The sequence below is a fragment of the Rattus norvegicus genome, chromosome 1 (assembly GCF_036323735.1).
Source record: "Rattus norvegicus strain BN/NHsdMcwi chromosome 1, GRCr8, whole genome shotgun sequence".
In the NCBI taxonomy this organism is placed as follows: domain Eukaryota; kingdom Metazoa; phylum Chordata; class Mammalia; order Rodentia; family Muridae; genus Rattus; species Rattus norvegicus.
The window spans coordinates 250,399,850-250,416,483 of NC_086019.1; the positions used below are offsets into that span (position 1 = coordinate 250,399,850).

Sequence of the window (16,634 nt, forward strand, 5' to 3'; positions counted from 1 at the left end):
AAAGACGCTTGCCACCTGCTTGAGTTCCGTCCTCTTCTACATGACGGAAGGAGAGAATTGACTCACAAAAGCTGGCTTCTGATCACACACGCACCATGACATGAAAACACACACACACACACACACACACACACGCACGCACGCACGCACGCACACACACACACTCACACACACATGCATGCATGCACGCACTAAACAATGAATACTCGTAAAAAAAGAATGAAAATTTGCACACATAGAAGAGCAATGTGTGTGGAATTTTGCACATGCAGACCCGGGCACACAGATTCAAACTTTTAGATAAATAGCAGTTAAGGGATGACTTAAGCCCTGGCCTGAGATTAAGGACCCTGTCTCCCTACTGAAGTATCCTTAAGGGAAAGCCAGTCATGGTTCAGGCTGGGGACCATTCCTGGATGCCTAAGACTTTTCAAAGGAGACAGGAAAGCAGGAGCAGAGGCCATGGATGAGGGCTGTATCTTGCCAAAACTATCAGCTGGCATGCTCCAGCCAGTGTCTCCCATGACCCCCCACACAGAACTGTCTGGGAAGGGAACCCTAAAGAGACTCAGGTAGGTTAATGGGTGCCAGGCACAGGGGGAGGGTGGGCAGCTCAGGGCTCACAGCTCAGTCGTGGACTGGGGGATTCGCTCAGGGATCTTAGAGAGCTTCAGGCCAGAGCACTCCACCACACTGGCCTCACAGCGGCACTTGTGGGGACAGGCCACGTCACTCGTACACTCGCTGTTCAGGTGGTAATCCTCCGTCCCTGTAGTGAGAGCACGGCAGAGTTGAGGGCCTGAGTAGGCTCCAAGCAGCCTAGGGCTCAGCCCCCACGCCCCACCCCTGCCTTCCCTCTACTGCAGCCATACCCACCCCTATCCCCAGCTGGCCTTAGTCCCCCACTCCCCTTACCTGGAATGAAGTACTGCTCTTTGGCTGGGGAAAAAAAGCAAACGCACCAGGCTATAGGAGCAGCTAGGGCAAGCCCATGCCCCGTGGAAGGCACCCCAGGAATGCAGCTGGGACCCTGCCTGAGACGCCTCTCCTCTGCCCATCTTTGTATGTAGAAAGTCTTCCTACAGAACACTCATGTCCCCAGGCCAAATAAAGCTTTCATTTGCACAACATACACAGGCGCTGTGCTAACCTTACGATAGGGTCAAGGTAGGGGTGGCACCAGGCTCCTCCTGAACCAAACACCCAGGAACAGAAGCTGACCCAAACTGCCCACGGCCAGATGCCAAGTGGGCTGCATATGCTGAGGCCACTTCTCCATCTTGGTTCTAGAAGGGTCTCCTACTCACTGAGACGCGTCCTAAGCCTCAAACACAGTGACACACAGAAGAACTGGCCTAGAACAGAGGGATGGGAAGCTCTCCATCCACAGCCTCACTGAGCCAACCACCCCAAGGCCGTGATAAAGTGATGGGCAAGACAGAGGAACCATCCCATCCAAGACAAATGCAGGCCCACACCGCCCTAGCAAGTCCCAAAGTGCCTGAGGACATCTTTGCTAAGAGCTAAGTTTGCTGGGCAACACTAAGTGCACAGGCCCACTGGAGACATAGGTGGCCCTTACCTGAGCACCGGAACTTCTTGCTTTTGATCTGCCCGATACGCTTGTTGGCAAGGCGCCGGGGGCTGGCACAGCGGGCCCCAGTTGTCTCAATGGGGTTGGTACGTAAGAAGTCTGCTAGCCACTTGAGGTTACAGTCACAGATGAAAGGGTTCTGGGCCAGATGCCTGTCCAAAGGAAGAAATGGGCTGTCAGAGACCAGGGTTGCTGACCTATACCCAAACAAGGCTCTGTAACCATCTGGGGTTAGGTCAGTGCTTGTGGCCACAAGAAAGGGAGGACCTCTGTGTTTGTCTAGTCCTTCACAGAGGAAGGACTCTTCAGTGGAGACTGCAGCTTTCTGAAGAGCCAGCCTCACTCCCCCCAAGCCTCTCTGTCCCTCTGCCAATCCCCCTCTCTGTTCTTTGACTTGAAAGTCTAACAAACTCTGCCAGAGCATGACAAATACAGAGGTGGATGCCCACAGCCAACCGTTGAACTGAGAATGGGGTTCTCATTGGAGGAATTAGAGAAAGGACTGAAGGAGCTGAAAGGGCTTGCAACCCCATAAGAACCATAGTACCAACCAACCAGAGTTCCCAGGGACTAAACCACCATCCAAAGAGTACACATGGACAGACCCATGGCTCCAACTGCATATGTAGCAGAGGATGGTTTTGTTGGGCACCAATGGGAGGAGAAGCCCTTGGTCCTGCCAAGGCTCAACCCCCCCCACCCCCCCAGTGGGTGGTTGGGTGGGGGAACACCCTCATAGAAGAAGGGGGAGGGAAGATGGGATAGAGGGCTTCTGGATGGGAAACCTGGAAAGGGTATAACATTTGAAATGTAAATAAAAAAATATCCAATAAAAAAAAAATCTCATGAGCATGAATGAGGAGAGACAGGGCGGAGAGACTGACAGACCAGCCTGCTCCTTCCTGATGAAGCAGCTAAGGGGACAGAATACCAAGCCAGACATGGCCTCTGGGCCTCCCTAAGTCTGTGATCTGGGTTTCTTTCCCTCCTACAGCCTCAGGCAGCCCGTCCCCTGCACCGCAATGCTGAAAAGCAGTGGGACCAGGGCTGGAGACTGGGTCTGTCTGCATTCACCTGGCCCAAGAAACATCTGCGTCCTTCCAGCAGTTTTTCACCCCAGGAAAGATCGGCAGACAGGTAACCTCTGAAGAGGCTTATTCAGTCCCCTGCCAGCTTCCTGCTTCTGGTGAGGAAGCAAAGGTGTGGAGAGCAGCTAACAGTGGTGGCCGCTACCCTTCATACCACCCCAGCAAGTCAGCCACCGGTTCTTTTTTTAAAAGATTTATTTCATTTTTAATTATATGTATGCATGTCCCTATGGGCATGTGTACTTGTGTGCAGATGTCTGAGGAGGTCAGAGGTGGGTCGCCTGGTGTGGAGTGATGAAAACGGAACGCCTCTGCGGAAACAGTAACCACGCTTAATCACGGAGCCATCTCTCTGTCAAGCCCAGACCCACCACTTCTGAAACGTGCCAACAGCAGTCCTACAGACCTGCATCTGGGCACTGTCCCTCTGAGCATGTCCTTCAGAGAGGACTGTCAGAATGAAGACAGCCAGGGGACAGTATCCCCTGGGCCTGTCCTGGCTCCCACCCTTGAGTCAGAACGATTACACACAATACCGAACTAGGTGTGAAGGGTCATGGGGTCGGGGCAGGGCAGGGCAGGGCAGGGCTACCTCTCCAACTGAGAGTCATCATCCAAGCTATGACCCACTGCTAGGAACCGCTGTGCTCTCAGAGCCTAAGTGTGACCCTGGGGCAGGGTCTGTACCCGGCTCAGTCTAGACTTTGGACACCCTTCCTCCCATCCAACGGCTCCTTTGCCCAGTCTCTCAGCCCTGGGAAGCTGAACAGGCTCTGCACTGACCCAGCTTTCTCCCTCCTTGCCTGCCTGAGTCTTCTCTTCTTATCTCCAGGTCCCTCCCCACCTCTGCATCCCACTCAGTGGGCAAGAGGATGTAATGTTGACTTGCCAGACTGACTGAACTGCTTGAGACATGGAAGGATTTGAGGGCTGCTAAGGGGACCTCCCAGCTTCCCCTCACCCCAGTCTGTGTCCTGGTACACCCTGCCCATGCTAGACTGACAGCATAGGCAGACAATGCTTTCCAATCAATGTGACAGGCCAGAATGTGAGGCTTTTGAGAATGAGTCGTTCGGATATAAAACAACCTAGAAAACTTGAACTGACCGTAGGCCAGTGGTTTCAGCAGGGTTTCCAGCAGTCTTTCACCCCAGGAAAGATCAGTGGTTTCAGTACAAACTTGAAGGTTTTGACATGAGTTGGATTTGTGTGTATGGGTGTGTGCTCTGCTGGAGAAGGAATCCAGGGCTTTGTGGGGAAACTGGGTAAGAGCTCTACCAGAGGAAGACACCGTCCTCAAATCGGATATTTTAACACTTCCAAGGGGCACCACAGCTGGGGAGGACAGAAGGACATTCTCCATATAAAAGACACACCTGAACACATGTGTCCCTGTGGCTACACACTGAGTGTGGCAGACACTCTGACAGTGGAAAGAGACAGCCCTGAATCTCCTCACACATAAGGAATGACAGGGAGAAAGAAGCCCTTAGCAACAGACATTCTAGTGGACAAGATTCACCATTAAGGAAATGCTGGCTTGGAAGCCACAGGGAGACACCACTTCATACCCACGGCGTGGCTACAATCAGACGATTTCAAAAGACACACAACGCGGGGTTGGGGATTTAGCTCAGCGGTAGAGTGCTTGCCTAGCAAGCGTGAGGCCCTGGGTTCGGTCCCCAGCCCCGAAAAAAAGAAAAAGAAAAAAAAAGATACACAATTCAGAGTGTTGCTGAAGCTAGGACAGCACTGGGTATGGCACGGCACCGTGGTGAAGGGTGTGTGCTGTGCTGCAGACCCGTGGAAGCTCCTTGACTAACCGTAAACTCGTTGTGTGACCCAGTGACTCTGGGAAACACTGATCTACGGTGAGCTGTAAGCCAGCACGCCCAGCAATGGTGTTCACTGCAGCTGAACCTGGAAATGACCCGAAAACACTTCATCCGGGTGGAGTGAATGATACTTGGCTCCTCTGACACCTTGAACATTGTTTGTCAATAACAAAAGCCACTCTTCTGTCTCTATTTTCTTATGAGTCAGATCAAGGAAAACACGGAAGATTCGAAAGCCTCAAAACATTCTGCTACACAAAAGAAGTCAGTTACCAAATGTAGCCTGTTGCATGACTCCGCCTTATAAAACAGTCAGAAAAGTCAGTCCCCAGATGGGAACACAGCCCACAGGCTGCCTGGGGCTGAGCTGGAAATGGGCACAAGAAATCAGGGAGGCAAAAGTTCCACCAGAGAACTACTAAAGCTGATAAACAACTTCAGCAAAGTGGCTGGGTATAAAATTAACCCAAATAAATCAGTTGCCTTCCTCTATACAAAAGAGAAACAAGCCGAGAAAGAAATTAGGGAAACGACACCCTTCATAATAGACCCAAATAATATAAAGTACCTCGGTGTGACTTTAACCAAGCAAGTAAAAGATCTGTACAATAAGAACTTCAAGACACTGAGGAAAGAAATTGAAGAAGACCTCAGAAGATGGAAAGATCTCCCATGCTCATGGATTGGCAGGATTAATATAGTAAAAATGGCCATTTTACCAAAAGCAATCTACAGATTCAATGCAATCCCCATCAAAATACCAATCCAATTCTTCAAAGAGTTAGACAGAACAATTTGCAAATTCATCTGGAATAACAAAAAACCCAGGATAGCTAAAGCTATCCTCAACAATAAGAGGACTTCAGGGGGAATCACTATCCCTGAACTCAAGCAGTATTACAGAGCAATAGTGATAAAAACTGCATGGTATTGGTACAGAGACAGACAGATAGACCAATGGAATAGAATTGAAGACCCAGAAATGAACCCACACACCTATGGTCACTTGATTTTTGACAAAGGAGCCAAAACCATCCAATGGAAAAAAGATAGCATTTTCAGCAAATGGTGCTGGTTCAACTGGAGGGCAACATGTAGAAGAATGCAGATCGATCCATGCTTATCACCCTGTACAAAGCTTAAGTCCAAGTGGATCAAGGACCTCCACATCAAACCAGACACACTCAAACTAATAGAAGAAAAACTAGGGAAGCATCTGGAACACATGGGCACTGGAAAAAATTTCCTGAACAAAACACCAATGGCTTATGCTCTAAGATCAAGAATCGACAAATGGGATCTCATAAAACTGCAAAGCTTCTGTAAGGCAAAGGACACTGTGGTTAGGACAAAACGGCAACCAACAGATTGGGAAAAGATCTTTACCAATCCTATAACAGATAGAGGCCTTATATCCAAAATATACAAAGAACTCAAGAAGTTAGACCGCAGGGAAACAAATAACCCTATTAAAAAATGGGGTTCAGAGCTGAACAAAGAATTCACAGCTGAGGAATGCCGAATGGCTGAGAAACACCTAAAGAAATGTTCAACATCTTTAGTCATAAGGGAAATGCAAATCAAAACAACCCTGAGATTTCATCTCACACCAGTGAGAATGGCTAAGATCAAAAACTCAGGTGACAGCAGATGCTGGCGAGGATGTGGAGAAAGAGGAACACTCCTCCATTGTTGGTGGGATTGCAGACTGGTAAAACCATTCTGGAAATCAGTCTGGAGGTTCCTCAGAAAATTGGACATTGAACTGCCTGAGGATCCAGCCATACCTCTCTTGGGCATATACCCAAAAGATGCCTCAACATATAAAAGAGACACGTGCTCCACTATGTTCATCGCAGCCTTATTTATAATAGCCAGAAACTGGAAAGAACCCAGATGCCCTTCAACAGAGGAATGGATACAGAAAATGTGGTACATCTACACAATGGAATATTACTCAGCTATCAAAAACAACGAGTTTATGAAATTCGTAGGCAAATGGTTGGAACTGGAAAATATCATCCTGAGTGAGCTAACCCACTCACAGAAAGACATACATGGTATGCACTCATTGATAAGTGGCTATTAGCCCAAATGCTTGAATTACCCTAGATCCCTAGAACAAAGGAAACTCAAGACGGATGATCAAAATGTGAATGCTTCACTCCTTCTTTAAATGAGAAAAAAGAATACCCTTGGCAGGGAAGGGAGAGGCAAAGATTAAAACAGAGACTGAAGGAACACCCATTCAGAGCCTGCCCCACAGGTGGCCCATACATATACAGCCACCCAATTAGACAAGATGGATGAAGCAAAGAAGTGCAGACCGACAGGAGCCGGATGTAGATCGCTCCTGAGAGACACAGCCAGAATACAGCAAATACAGAGGCGAATGCCAGCAGCAAACCACTGAACTGAGAATAGGTCCCCCGTTGAAGGAATCAGAGAAAGAACTGGAAGAGATTGAAGGTGCTCGAGACCCCAAAAGTACAACAATGTCAAGCAACCAGAGCTTCCAGGGACTAAGCCACTACCTAAAGACTATACATGGACTGACCCTGGACTCTGTCCCCATAGGTAGCAATGAATATCCTAGTAAGAGCACCAGTGGAAGGGGAAGCCCTGGGTCCTGCTAAGACTGAACCCCCAGTGAACTAGACTATGCGGGGAGGGTGGCAATGGGGGGAGGTTTGGGAGGGGAACACCCACAAGGAAGGGGAGGGGGGAGGGTGATGTCTGTCCGGAAACCGGGAAAGGGAATAATAACACTTGAAATGTATATAAGAAATACTCAAGATAATTAAAAAAAAAAAAAAAAAGAAATCAGGGAGGCTGACAGAAACCTTCCAGCACTGAATTGTGGACAGCTTTGTGGATTTACTGAGCCACTGAGTTGCTCTCTTAGAAGAGGTAAACTTGATGTGTGTGAGTCGCACCTCAGCAAAGCTATCTTGGCTTGTTCGCTTGCACTGTGACTCAACCCCTTCATTTGAACGCTGAGTGGCTAAGTGGGAACTCTTGGTCTCCAGTGCTCGGCCTCAGGGACAGCTGGGCCAATAGGCATCCAGCGTTTTGCTTGACTTTATGGCTGGGTTGGCAAAACTGCAGCAAACCCAGTACTGCAGCTCTGCAGCTCGTAAGCCTGGGTGCTGCAAGGGAATCACGCAACGGCTCACGGCATGGCGAGATTGCCTCTGCACTTAGCCAGGGCGCTGGACCGCCCTGGAGCTACAGGAAGAGAAGCCGGACCGCAGCTCAGGTTTGCACGTCTTTTGCTCTGGTTCCAAATTCCAATTCTGTTGTTAATAGGAGCAGGTACTTATGGAAGTCTAGCTTTGCTTTGCAGCCTTAGAGAAGTCTGTTCTACGGAAGTACAGTTGAGGAAATCAGCCATTTTTAAAGGATGAGACCCGCTGCTGTTCAACCTTGGGGCGGGGGTGGGGGTTGGGTGGAATCTCAGGGCATCTTCCACCTCAAATCCCTCTGAATAAAAATACAGCCAATGAGCCCTGCTTCCATAGGGCCACTGTTGTTAAGCAACGGAATGCACTCAAAGAACCTGGGTCCCTCCATCCCATCCCCCACCCCAAGGCTTCCTACCTACCGGTTCAAGCCATTGAGCCCTTTTAGCATGCTTCTGCCAAGACTCTGCCAGCTAAACTGAAAACAACCATCATACCCATCTCTCACCGTAACCTCTAACTCCACATGAGTGGAGGTTCCCCACGGACAGCTTACTCCTCTCACTGCCTGTAAGTAAATTAATTAGCGGGAGTCAGGCTGCAGGTGCATGTGTGGGCTTAATGAGTTTGTCCTCGTGGCTGACATCGACTGCCGTGCAGAGTCCCCAGGGAGTGGGTGTCTGTCATACGTTTAACTCAACCTGTCCAGCCTCACACAGATGTCGTCTGTCGCTGAGCAGCACCACCAGGGACCACTCTGACCACAGAGGCCATGGGAGGAGATCAACAGTGTCCATTATATACGGGCTACCTGGCCCACATTAACCCATCCAGACAGACCCCAGTGAGCAGGAGGGAGGGGGCGGAGGACCTGAGTGTTAGCAGCGAGCAGGTGAACATCTCTGGGTAGGAGAGTACTCTAGCCATGGTCTTAGGACTCATGGTTAATGACCAACCACAGCAGCAGTGAATTCACTAGACTGGGCTTCCAGAATCATCACCTCAGGACCCCGATTCATCAGCGGCCCTTGAGGCCATCTACAGTTAGTGGTTCTTCTTCCAACAAAAACAATCAAAGGAAGGAAGGGTCTAGTTTCTATCCCCCCAATCCCGTGGGTTTAAGAAGGATAAAGTCCACACTGGTGGGACGGGATGGCAGAGGAAGGTAAAAAGAAAGCCAGGGTCACCGGGAGTTAGGAAGCAAATAGAGAAGGATGTCACCCACATTCAGGGTAGGGCTTCCCACCTCAGTTTAACCTTTCTGGAAACACCTTCATAGACATACCCTGCCGTGTGTTTCCATGGTGATTATAAATCCAGTCAGGTGACAATGAACTTAACCACCACGGAGGTCAACGGCTGTTTCATTTAAAAAAAAAAAAAAAAAAAGGCAACCAGACAGACATCTCATGCTTCAGAAAACCTCTTGCCAAGAAGCAATCTATTATCAATCAAACACAAAACCAAACAGGCTCCTAGATCCAATATTCATTCTAGAAGGATAACAGAGGCCAGGGGGATTTGTGACATGGTAACGTATTTCCAATGCTGGAGTGTCACCTATGAATGAATGACAGGGAACGAAGGCAATGGAGGCCCCCTTGCTGTATAGTGCCCTTGGAAAGTGTTCCCAGGCTGTGCTGATGTCTTGGGGAGGGGTGAAAACGTCAGGAGACCATGCCAGCTGGGTGTGAGTCACTGGCAATAGCCTCCTGAGGTATCTGTTTTAGAACTGATTCATTTGGAGGGACACATGTGCCATGGCATATTTGTGGAGGTCAAAGGACAGCTAGTAGGAGTCAGTCCTCTTTCCACCATGTGGGTCACAGCAATTGAACTTAAGTTTTGGTGGCAAGTGTTTTTGCCTGCTGAATGATTTCACTAGCTTCCTAGGGCTGGCTCTCTCTCTCTCTCTCTCTCTCTCTCTCTCTCTCTCTCTCTCTCTCTCTTTCTTCTCCTCTCCCTCCCCATCCCTTCCTCCCTCTTTCTCCATCCTGAGGTGAAGAAACTCCTCTGCCATATGCTCCCATCTGCCCAAGAACCCAGTGACCGTGAGCTGAACCGTCTGAAACAGTGAGCCCAAAGAAGTTTCTCCTCCTCAGCTGCTGGTATGGGGCATTTCCTGCCACATCAAGGAGGAAAAAAACTGACTCATGTCTAGAGGTGAAGAACGGCTGTAGAAACACATCAACCCTGTTGCACAGGCCACATCAAATCTTGATTACAACAGAGAATGAAAATCTGTCTGACCCACACAAGACAGGCAGAAATTCAAATGCTGGCTTAAATGTTTAATGGTATCAGAGAATTGGCTATTACGTTTTTAAACACACTAACAGTCTTGCAGGGTTTGCTCATTTTGTAGTGCTGAGAGTAGAACCCAGGACCCATGCATGCACTTTGACCCTGAACTGTATCCCCAGTCCTTGTGGCTGCATTGCGTAAGAATCTGTATCTTGCAGCAAGCGATTCAGAGGCCAGACAGAGGACAGACAATGGCTGGCTGGCATTTGCTTCCAACCAGTTTGGGTGGTGTGGAAAAGGTGGGTGGAGACAAGCCAGACTGGGCTGGAGTTAAAGTTGGTAATGAGCCACTTGGGGCTTTACCGCTTCTGCTATGATTCTCAGTCTCCACAGCCAGGAGCACAGATCCCCACAGCAAGGGAGCACTACATCCCATAGCAACAGAGTACAGCATTACACAGCCCAGGAACACAGCTCTCCACAGTAAGGGAGTACAGATCTCCGTAGAGAGGGAGCACTGCATGCCCCAGCAAGGGAGCACTGCATGCCCCAGCAAGGGAGCACTGCATGCCACAGTGAAGAGACTAGATTCAGTGCTTTCTGATTTCTGTTTCCCATCAGATTCAGCATTACCACTCTCCAGATGCACCATTACTTAATGAACTTCCAAGAAAAGAACGTGTTGCTGATTAAATGACATGTCATCCCTGAGAACACAGAGCTGTTAATGTGGAAACACAGCTTAGAATCCAGAGACGCTGTTAACGTCGCCATTAGTAAACCCCAGCTGGCGTTTAGCCGACATCTCTGTGAGCTTATCACATAGCAAACACCTGTAAATCTCATAACAACTGTGTCAAGATGCCCCTGCTTTACGAATAGATAAAAGAAGGCCCAGAGGAGCGAATTAACTTGTCCTAGGGTCACCTGGCCAATAGGACTCTTCACTGCTCTGTGACCCAGGATCATTCAAGAGTCTGTAGACATCTTTCCTCAGTGGGAGGACACCTCACTCTACACAGTAGCCCAGCAGAGGGCGCTGCTTGGACCCCCAATGTTGTAACCACACTAGATTCACCTGCTGGGGGAGAAATAGAAAGAGGGGAAGCTCACAGTGTCTGGATGGCCCGCAGGGAGGTGAAGGTGCCCTTGGCGAGACTCTGGATCTTGTTGTCATATAGGGAGAGCAGAGAGAGGTTCTGCAGGTCCTGGAAGGCATCAGGCCGGATGCAGTTGATCTTGTTGGCATTCAGAAGCCTGTAGGCAGAGCCAGGCTGGGAGGTAAGAGAGAGGCAAGGCCTGACCCTTTACACAACCTGCACTATCCTGGCTCTGGACACTGGTGCTGTCAGGCCACTCCACAGTGCCTTCTCCATCCCTGTCCTCATGCTGGGGCTCCAAGTTGACTGCAGGATAGCACAGAAGCAGAGAGGTTCTTCCTTCCCAAGATCCCACAGGGTCCCCATGCACACACAGGGCTGTTTCAATGTAGTATTGCCTGGGTCTAAATTCCTGGCCTGAATTCTCTTGACTCCAGGAGGCAGAGCTGACCTGGGGACCCCTGTAAGAGATATCCCTGTCCCCAAGGAACACAGGTCACATCTCATGAGCCTCTGGGTCCTGGTGCCTAGCAAACAGCTCTGAGCCTGCCTCAATCTCCACATCTGGCTGCATAGCCTTCCTGGGGCAGGCTGTCTTCATGTCTCAGGTGGGTCTTGTACCACAAGTGTGTTGTAAACTGAAGTTCCCAGAAAAAGTCACACACATGTTAAAGATTCCCCAAGGCTGGTGGCCCCACTAGGACCTCATGATTGGGGAGAGTTTTGGGATATTGACGATCCAGAGACAAATTCTCTTGGACTGTTCCCACCTCAGAACCTGCCCTGGCACCCTGAGTACTATCAGGTCAGACTTTTGGGCTATATTAACAGGCTTAGTTTCTCCCAACCCCAAAGCTGAGAATACCATCAGACAGCATCTGAAACCTATGGCAAAGAGCAGAGAGATGGGTTTTGTGTCTCTGGGAAGCCGGAGGGATGTGGAGCCAAGGATACCCTCGAATCGTTCCTTACAGCAGCTGGAGGGTGTACAGGCCTCCAAATACACCTCGGGGCAAGTCTGTGATCTTGTTGCCATAGAGGACCCTGGAGAAAAGGCAGCAGAGAGGGAGATCAGAGGGCAGCTTTGTCAAGCCCCAGGAGGGCTCTCCACCAAGCTGGTTCCTATAGTATCTTGCCAGCAGGTGGCAGTAATGAGTCTTCAAGCGGCCCACCTCCGGGAGGCAGGAAGGTACTCTCCCCGCTAGGGTTAGATTTCTGCAACCGGGGTGTAATTTTGTTCCCGTGTCCACCCCGTCTGCCCTTCCCCACCCCCAGTGAACCCCACAGAAGTCTGCAGAGGTGCCCTTCCGAAGGACCTCATGAGAAAGTAATTCAGTCTCAGAGCCAAAGGAGAAACTGTCTCCGGGCAGGAGGGATGAACATATTTTCAGAGAGACGTAGGGGGCAAAAATAGAACGGCAGACAGCACGTGCGATAGGTGGTGGGATTGCGAGTGGTGTATTTTTACACTTTGATATTTGCAGAGTTTTTGCACACTGAGCATGAATGAATCCTGTGTATAACGAGAGGGCGGGAGGAGCACAGGATTTAAAAAATCATGCGGAGCGAGGAGTCAGCGTACACTTCACTCCTGGTGTAATCAGTCAGAGTGAAAGGCCTGCGTGTCCTCTCCTCAGATATGACTTGGAGATCCTCCCCAGAGGCGGGCACGGTAGGGTAAAGGCCCTGTGGTAGGGACGGTGTGGGGTCAGGCAAGAAGGTGAGTTGAATGGGGGAGGGAACAAGACGGCAGCCTACGGGAAGACAACCAGACTCAAGGCTTGGTCAGATGCCTGTCCCTGAGCTGTGCCAGGCGCTGCAGGGTAGAGATGGACTAGAGGGAGACACTGGGCAGAAAGACAAAGCCAGGGCTGGCTATGGGGGAAATAGATAACATAGGGCTTGTGTGTCTGATCCCAGCATGTAGTTTCCTAGAGAGTAGGAAGCTGGCCTTGACCCCAGGAGTGATAGGGATCTATTGAAATGAACCTTTTGTCTCTTCTAAACTGGCATGGTCCAATGTAAGGTATTGGTATATCACAAGAGGAAAAAAAAACCCTACAGGCCACGGAAGGTCTGCTCATCCTGACTGTACCAGGGCACGCTCAGGCTATCGTGCACAGATGTGAGGGCTGCACACTGCACAGCTTCACGGGCCCCGGTCACAGCTGGCAGAACCTATCGTCTTGGGCTCTCCTCCAAAAGAAGGCACGCATAGAAGCGGGGAGCTGACAGCCTCCTTTCTTCCCTGGCAGTAAGATGTCCATTCCATTCCGCTTGCCGGGTCACTGGGCCACGAGATCCTGGGTCTGCCCTGCCCAGTGCCTGAGAGCATCACAGGGTTCTGAACCATGGGAAGCTTGACCAGCTATGGAGCCCGTCAGACCTGGGTGTTCTACTCACAGGGAATTCAAGGAGCGGAGGCCTTGGAAGGCATCGGGTGCAATCTCAGCAATCTGGTTGTTACTCAGGTCTCTGTAAAGGGAGCAGGGAGAAGGCGGCTGCACCCCAAGGCTGCAGGCCTGGTTTCAATACTTCCCAACCACGTGGGGCAGTGGGTTCTTTAAAATAAAAATGTCAACTACCCACTCAGGTGAACACCTACAGGCTACTTCCTCAGTCCCTCTGCTCAGGAAAGGACATTCTGCCTGGGCCCTAAGGCCTTTCACTGCCATGATAAAGTGACAAGCAGCTTCGGACATGGACCAGGCTTGAATATGGCTCCCCCATCCAGGCCTCACAGTCACTCTGTCACCCACATCCCAGACAACAGCCCCGTGCAGGGAGTCAAGGTCTATGCCTAGGCTGTGAGACAGTCTGACCCAGACCCTTCCTCCAGACAGCTGGAGACTGCCAGGAGAGGTTGGGACTCACATCCTGCGCAGCTTTCTGTAGGGAGAGAAGGCTCCTGGTGGGATGGATTTGATACCGTTCAGCTCCAGGCGGCTGCAGGGAGAGGGAGTGTGAGAAGTTGTTACTAAGGGTCATCTTTAGTAACAAACTATTGGTCCCTCCCCTCCCCTGTGGGACCAGTGTTTGGCAGGGAGAGGGACACATGCTGTGATCTGGGCCCCCAAATCCCGGTCTTGGCCTTCTGTGGCTGAAGGGACCCCATGGTGATGCTGCACTAAGAAACCCATGCTGGCAGCCCCATCAGACTGGGTTGGGTGTGGACCTCGAAGGGATAGCCTCTCCCCACTGCTTGCGAGCTTCCCAGCCTTGTACAGGGAGCTCAACTTGCTCAAGTAAGCAGCTTCTCTGTTTGCTCCTGAGAATGATGGGGAAGCTCAGGGTGGTACCACCCCTCTTCACTGGTGGAGAGAACTTGGCTGAACAGCAGAACAGCTTAGCCCTGCACTCACATCTCGGTCATCGTCTCCGGAAGGTTAGCAGGGATGGCAGTGAGGCCTTTGCCACGGCAGTCCACGATGCCATTGCTACAGCTGCACATGGCTGGGCAGGAACCGGATGAGAGGGTGCAGGCAGGTACTTGTGCAGCCTCCCCCTGGCCTGCAGAAACAGTAGGTATGATATGGGAGAGTCTCACACTATGGCTCCCCCTCCAGATCTGCTGCTGGGAGAGCATAGGGACACAGTCTGTGGAGGAGGCTCATTCACAGGAGCTCCCCAGGGGTGCAAGGACAAGAGAACACACTGACCTGTGCTTAGGGTCCCTGAAACTGGCTGAACAGAGCTGATGGCTCTTGAGGCTGATTCCTATGCTAGAAAATTCTATTCTAGAATCCTGAAGCCCTAAATCACCCAGCCTTCTGGAGTCAGGATCCCATGTCCACGGGAGCTGTGCTTATTGAGCACCGGCTCAGTGCTCACACCAAAAGTCTCGAGTGAACCCTCCTGCACTACCCCTGGAAGAGAGTTCTATCACCATCTGTGCCTGTGACACCCTTTACCTGGTAGAAATTGACCTGGCTCAATGACTAAGTGTCAAAAGTGATGTCAGAGCTCATGTTTTTAAACACGGGGATAATAAGTTACAAGAAGCTCAACTTTTAAGTGCTCAGTTGATCGATAGACTACCCAGATGCACTTCCAGCCCCACGAAGGTCCCCTTACCCCCTTCCTGAAGGACATCGCTATCCGAGATGCAGCACCTGAGATCCCTAACTCTTGTTTGTGAAGTTCACCTTCATGGCATCACTTGGAGGGTCTCCCCCACTTATAAACCCTTTGAGATTCACCCTGTTGTGAAGAACTTTGCCCTACTAACTGCTGAACAGCATTTCCACTTTGTGACAATACCATCCTTAGTATATCCACTCCCCATAGGGGCTGAGTTCTGATGTCCCCACACTGGAAGCCAAGGGGAGCAACCCATTAAAGTGGCTGCCACCACAGGGGGTGAGGGGTGGCACTGGGGGTGGGGACAAAGGGGAAGGGGACGAACAGGAGTGATTGATTGGTATAAGGAGCAGGAGAAGGCATGGGGTGGAGGCAGAGGGAACAGAGACTGGGGCAGAAGGGGACAGAGAGTGGAAGAAAACAAAAGAGATGGGTGAGAACAGAAGGGAAAACCTAGGCGGCAGGGAGGGGAAGATGACAGACAAGAGGTGGAGGGCAGAGAGAGGAGGTGACAGGGGGCAGACAGTGTAGGTGCTCATCATAAGCAAGGGGGTGGGGCAGAAGGATGCAGCAGGCAGGACAGGCAGGGCAGCAAGCAGAGGACAAAGACACGGGACACAGCACCCACCTGAGCAGCTGAACTCACTCTTTTGCACCTCTGCCACATTGAGGCCCCGAAGGCTGGCGGGCCCAGAGCACTGGGTGAAGAGCCCGATGGTGGGCCTCTGTCTCAGCCACTGCGAGAGCCAGGCCAGGTGACAGTCACAGAACAGGTGGTTGGAGTGCAGCCGGCTACAGGAGGAGAGCAGCTCACAGCAACAGGGCCCCGTGGATCCATCAGCAGCCGCCTCCTCCTCCTCCCTTCCCCGACCCGGAGGCCTCCTCGGTGTTTGACTCAGTCCCAACTCAGGACTGCCCACTTCCTGGCTCCCTTCTCTCCCAGCCTGGCTTCATATCTCAGGGGTCACAAGGTCCCTTGCCCAGATCACCCACCTCAACTTCAAGGACAAAACCAAGTCATTTGTTGTCCAATGGAAAAACAAGAACAAGAAACTTTGGGCGACTGTCAATTCCAAACCCCTGGCTACCCTGGCTGGCCCCTGGGCTGTAGAGGGTAGCCCCACCCACACCCACACCCGCTGCCCAGGTGACTCACAAGGTCCGAAGCTTGGGCATATGGTTGAAACTGGACACAGGGATGGTGGTGATGTTGTTGTTGTTCAGGGTCCTGAAAGGAAAGGCGCAGATGAACATTTAACACCCACCCAGCAGGGATTTACAGGAGATTTGTCTGCTCATATAAAGTCTCTCATGCCAGCTGTGACATTTTACCTAAAGAGGGACCAGCCCTGCTCTGGGTATGGAGGACAGCCCAGAGCTGAGCAGGTCACTGTACTCTTGCCACCCCATGGGCTCTAAGTCCAGGAGAACAGGGAGCTGGAACCGAGAAGGGCCAGCTTACACACACACAGGAGAAGAGCCACAGCTTAACCTCCGTGGTGGGAAACCAC

The 16,634-nt window shown here is 51.0% G+C and overlaps 1 protein-coding gene across 1 annotated transcript in view; it reads right to left on the reverse strand.

Moving 5' to 3' along the window:
* The window catches only part of Slit1 (slit guidance ligand 1), a 148,560-nt gene that overhangs the window by 40,933 nt on the left and 90,993 nt on the right, over positions 1-16,634 (reverse strand). Inside the window, 10 exon segments of the mRNA NM_022953.2 lie at positions 625-769; positions 916-939; positions 1,583-1,746; positions 11,057-11,200; positions 12,016-12,087; positions 13,447-13,518; positions 13,918-13,989; positions 14,406-14,553; positions 15,752-15,915; positions 16,280-16,351. Coding sequence (NP_075242.1) covers positions 625-769; positions 916-939; positions 1,583-1,746; positions 11,057-11,200; positions 12,016-12,087; positions 13,447-13,518; positions 13,918-13,989; positions 14,406-14,553; positions 15,752-15,915; positions 16,280-16,351 — 1,077 coding nt within the window.